Source organism: Penaeus japonicus, unplaced genomic scaffold (genome assembly GCF_977035675.1).
Source record: "Penaeus japonicus unplaced genomic scaffold, GWHDUDI00000001_assembly GWHDUDI00000018, whole genome shotgun sequence".
NCBI lineage: Eukaryota > Metazoa > Arthropoda > Malacostraca > Decapoda > Penaeidae > Penaeus > Penaeus japonicus.
The window spans coordinates 19,107,942-19,112,941 of record NW_028234420.1 but is presented as its reverse complement, the minus strand read 5'-3'; the positions used below and the strand labels follow the sequence as shown (position 1 = coordinate 19,112,941).

The following is a 5,000-nucleotide window of genomic DNA, read 5'->3' as shown; positions in this document are numbered from 1 at the left end:
GCTTTCCACCTCAGTGTTTCTCCTTCCATCAGCTTGACTTCTTCTACACTGGAGATATTGATGTATGGATCCTGTGACTCTGAAATATCCATTATTCTCAATCAAATATATACGGGGTAAACCACGCCTATTAATAATTAGTTGATGAAGGCATAAAAAAAAGGTAGAACTCAAGAACTATTGTAAGAAAAGCAATTCATTCATCATTACAATTGAGAAAATGCTAATAAAAAAAGTTTTTCAGTTCGCCCATCTTGAAATTTCTAGACTTATAGTATGATATAATAGTCTATATAAGATATATTAGCAAAGAGATATGAATTAGCATTTGATATGATATGTTAGATGTTCAACTGAAGGAATAACTAGCTTCTATTTTGAATATTATGCAGTGCAAAAGTGATCTAATCCCACAAAAAATGCCTGTAGCAGAAGAGAAGGGATAAGGGATAATAACGAAACAATATGGAAAACTCTCGTACATTATACAATCTCTTGCACAATATGTGCCAAATGTGTCTTTACTGGAGCTAACTGTATCTCAATATTTAAAAAAAACAGGACAAACAGTTATTAAAATGAAAAATAAAATAAAATTCTTATGATGTCCTTTTAACTTGCAATAGGATAAGTTTACCTTTTACAGTAATCACTTTTGTTTCCTCATTTGGGTTTGACCCTTTGGCCGTCACTTTGCATTTGTATTCTCCACTGTCCTTCTTGGTGATGTTCCTTACGTGGAGGGTACTGACCTTGTACCTGGTATTCGAGCGATTTTGTTCAGTTTGTATATAGCTGGAATCCTGAGGAGGGAAGACATTTCTAATAAATCATTAAGGTAATGTATTCAATGATAACTTTTCTTCAGTCTCTGTTTTAAGTGTCATTCTTTCTCTACTTGCATTTGGAGAGCTCTTTTTCTCATAGTAAAACAAAACATTTCATTTGATTACATTTCCACGCAAGGTCAAAAAACATTTTCTTACAATTTGATGCAGAAATACACAAAACAATTACTTTCATCTACTCTAAATAAATCTTCTAAATAAATGTGAGTTGTATTTTTAGAATCTACGGGTCAATATCTCTACTACGATATCCGAAACATTACTGACATTTTCTGGCTTTCTGTATAATATGAATACAGTTTGTGCATGTCTTCACCTGAGCACGACTTAATTTATCATGCTCATTCTTTACAGGTAAAGTGTGCTGCAATGTAAAAAAAATATAAGATATAAACATAAATATACCAGTATATAAACACAAATTACTTTCTCAATAAGTTACTCACTGCATCCGGATTTGGAAGTTCCCATCTGAACACTACAGGATCTTTCCATATAAGGGTACAGTTCAGAGTAATGTCATATCCAATGACGAAGTGTTGATTTGCAGCCCACTCAATGGCTGGCTTTGCAATATCATCAGATCCAGCTGTAACATCGTATGTGCAATGGTCAAAATATATCTTTAGAAGTCTTAATATTCCTATTTATTAACATGAACTACTGGGTGTGATAAAAAAATAATAAATAAATAAATAAATATTAGTATCTTCCTGTTCCCTGCCAAGACAAAATAAGACCTCCCCCTTTCCCCCCTTTCCCTCAGCTATTTAAATTTATGTAAAAAAAATATATAGATGGATAGCAATAACTTGATTCTGATCTCTGGCAAGTACTTTATCAAGCTGCATATTCGAAACACTAGAAAGAACTTAAATCACATTAGTAGAAGTAATCTGAGTAGAAGCTATATGAATTAGATAGCTTTACCATGGAAAACATTGTATCATATATATTCTGGTATCAGTAACTCATTTGATATCGAAAATAAACTTTGACTGTATCACGATCAAACTCTGACTGTATCAAAATCAAACTTTGACTATATCAAGATCAAATATTTACTGTATTAAGATCAAGCTTTGACTGTATTAAGATCAAACTTTGACTGTATTAAGATCAAACTTTGACTGTATGAAGATCAAACTTTGACTGTATTAACCCACTTACGACGGGGGCATTCCAGCCTTGAATGTCCCAATGCCGGGGCGTTCGAATTATTAGGCCTAAATCAATTGAATGGCTGGCACAATACTGTGCCGCCCGGCCACTGGGCTTTTGAATGCGCGGTACAGTACTGTACCACCCGTCCAGAGAGGGTTAAGATCAAACTTTGACTGTATCAAGATCAAACTTTGATTGTATTAAGATCAAACTTTGACTGTATTAAGATCAAAGTTTAACTGCATAAAGATCAAACTTTAACTGTAATAATCTTCCTTAATGAAATATATCTCCCTACTGAAGAAATATCAAACCAACTGACAAGGGCCAACTTACGAATAATATCAACAAGATAATCCATCACTTCATCAAATTCTGATTTGCATCGGTAGACACCGGAATGCTGAATGACCAAGTTGCGGCGGATGAAACCTATGCGTGAATCCCACTGAACTTCTGAAGTTATCTAGCATTGCAGGAGAAGAACATGAGCACATCTTGTCAACTGAGAGAACATATTTGAAAAGCACAAAGAAGAAAAAAGGGTGCATTAAACTGATGAAAGTTTTTCTCTAAATAGGATGGATGGTGTGGAATGTTAGACAAGCAGAAGTTATTAATAAAAGGAAAAATATGATCGTGCAATACAGTTAGAAAGATTGCATAAATTAGTGAAAATTTGCAAAAGGAAAAATGCTGTTTGCATCAAATCCTCCTTGTACATGCAAGTGATATGCAGCAGCTGTAAAATAAAATATTTCTTCCACAATATTGCTACTGATCTGGATTTCATCATCAATTCAATTTACAATGTGAGTGTGAGTATGAGTGTGAGTGTGAGAATGAGAGTAAGAGTGAGTGTGAGTGTGGACGTGGATGCAGTTCTGTGGACGTGGACGTGGATATGGATGCATGTGTGCGTGTGCCTGTGCATGTGCGTGTGCGTGTGAGTGTGCGTGTGTGGATGTGGATACAGAAATCACAAAACATATAACAAAATCACCATTTTGCAATACATCAGGACAAAGCATTATTAGGAAATGACAAGATGTGTGGACATGCAAAAAGCAGGTCGATGCAAAGCCATTCCAAATTAGACCCTTTGCAAGCAGGAGAAAGCAGATCCCATACCACCGAAAGCATTAGCAATTTCATTGCCTGACAAAGGTAAACCTGCCAATTGTTTTGAAATGTATGCGATTTTTCTTCTTCTTGTTTTTTTTTTTTTTTTTATGTGATTCTGATATTCTACAGAATCTAAACAAAAATAATGTTCACTGGGTGGAAAATATATATATAATTGGTGAAGCAAATATTCCATTCAATTAAACAAATGGAAATTTTCTAAAATATAGGTAATTTAGTTACATTGAACTATGACATATATTGTATATATATATATATATTTATATATATATATATATTAATATATATATATATATATATATAATTTATATATATATATATATATATATACATAAGATATATATACATATATAATATCCAAGAATATATATAATATATATATATATATATATATATATATATATATATATATATATATATATATATAGATATATATATATATATATATATATATAGATATATATATATATATAATATATATATATATATATATATATATATATATATATATATATATATAATATATATATATATATATATATATATATATATATATATATATATATATATATATACATGTGTATATATATATATATATATATATATATAAGATGAGTCAGCACTCGTAGCTGGCAGAGGCCGGGCCGCCTTGAGCATATAGCCCGGGCGAAGCGACGTCTTCGCATATCTGTCTGAACTGAACTGAACTGAACTATATATATATATATATATATATATATATATATATATATATATATATATATATATATATATATATATATATATATATACATATATATATATATATACATATATATATATATATATACACATATGTATATATACATACATTTGTATGTATATATATACATGTATATAATTCATACAGTTCAACACAGTGTAATAAGACCAAAGCACGTATCTTAATCTGTTCATAATACATCATCCCTTGCAACGGGCAGGTTTACTGATTCAGTCACAATACTAACCCACAAAACTTACATGTTTGGATAGCCATGGTAACAATAAACATGTCTAAATGCGTTTTGCATTCATATTTTCCGCCATCTTGCACTACCAAATTTGACAGTATATATCCAAATTTCGGATCAAATGAGATTCTCCCACGCTCTGAGACCACGACCTTGGACAGGAGGGAAGGAATAAGGCTTATTTAATCATGTAATATTGCACTCATTTTTCTAAGCCACACCTGCATGTACAAGCTGTGAATAGGTTAAATCATACAAAAAGAATTATGTACAGCCATGAAGGTGCTGTAAAAGCTGACCTCATACCATTTGAATATAATCATATTAATTTAGGTAATCCGCATCACATCTACATTCTAGAGGGAACATCAGCCATATTCTAAAGCATTTGATTAGTATATAAATATTCATGCTATGACTAGGGAATTTGCAATTAATATTATATCAATTGCCAAATTACTGAATACAGAATAAATGTAGATCATACAAGCAACTAGGTATCTGTGGAAACAAAGGTTAATCTGAAAAAATGCTATTGGAAAATTATCACTTTTGGAATTTACTGAAAAAATAAATGCATTCATAAGAATATGATTTGTATTGCTACAGAGATAATGTATAAAATATGATACATATCACAAGAGAAAAGTATATATCTAAAAAAAACAAAAAACTTTACTATGAATAATGATACTTGAACAAGAGACAGATAATAAATGTGTGTCATGGATCAGTTTGGAATGCAGTCATAAAAGTTTGGAAATTACATAAATATGTACAATTACATCACTAGAAAAATTTAGACATTTTCATAAATGTATATCAAAAATGTTTTGTTAAGAGTTTATGA

General features: G+C 30.9%; 1 protein-coding gene across 6 annotated transcripts in view; it reads right to left on the bottom strand.

The window, feature by feature from the left end:
* The window catches only part of LOC122263838 (vascular endothelial growth factor receptor 1), a 30,166-nt gene that overhangs the window by 14,244 nt on the left and 10,922 nt on the right, over positions 1 to 5,000 (bottom strand). For 2 of the 6 annotated variants that reach the window (XM_086546737.1, XM_086546738.1), the window contains exons 7-11: positions 4,161 to 4,302; positions 2,349 to 2,478; positions 1,295 to 1,437; positions 638 to 803; positions 1 to 79 (exon numbers count right to left, since the gene is read on the bottom strand). The exon at positions 1 to 79 is cut by the window's left edge and continues 79 nt beyond it. In XM_086546737.1, the coding sequence (XP_086402863.1) occupies positions 1 to 79; positions 638 to 803; positions 1,295 to 1,437; positions 2,349 to 2,373 (413 nt within the window). In that variant the 5' untranslated portion in view covers positions 2,374 to 2,478; positions 4,161 to 4,302. The remainder of the gene's footprint in view (positions 80 to 637; positions 804 to 1,294; positions 1,438 to 2,348; positions 2,479 to 4,160; positions 4,303 to 5,000) is intronic. The other 4 variants (XM_043032471.2, XM_043032475.2, XM_043032474.2 and 1 more) reach the window with 2 other exon arrangements.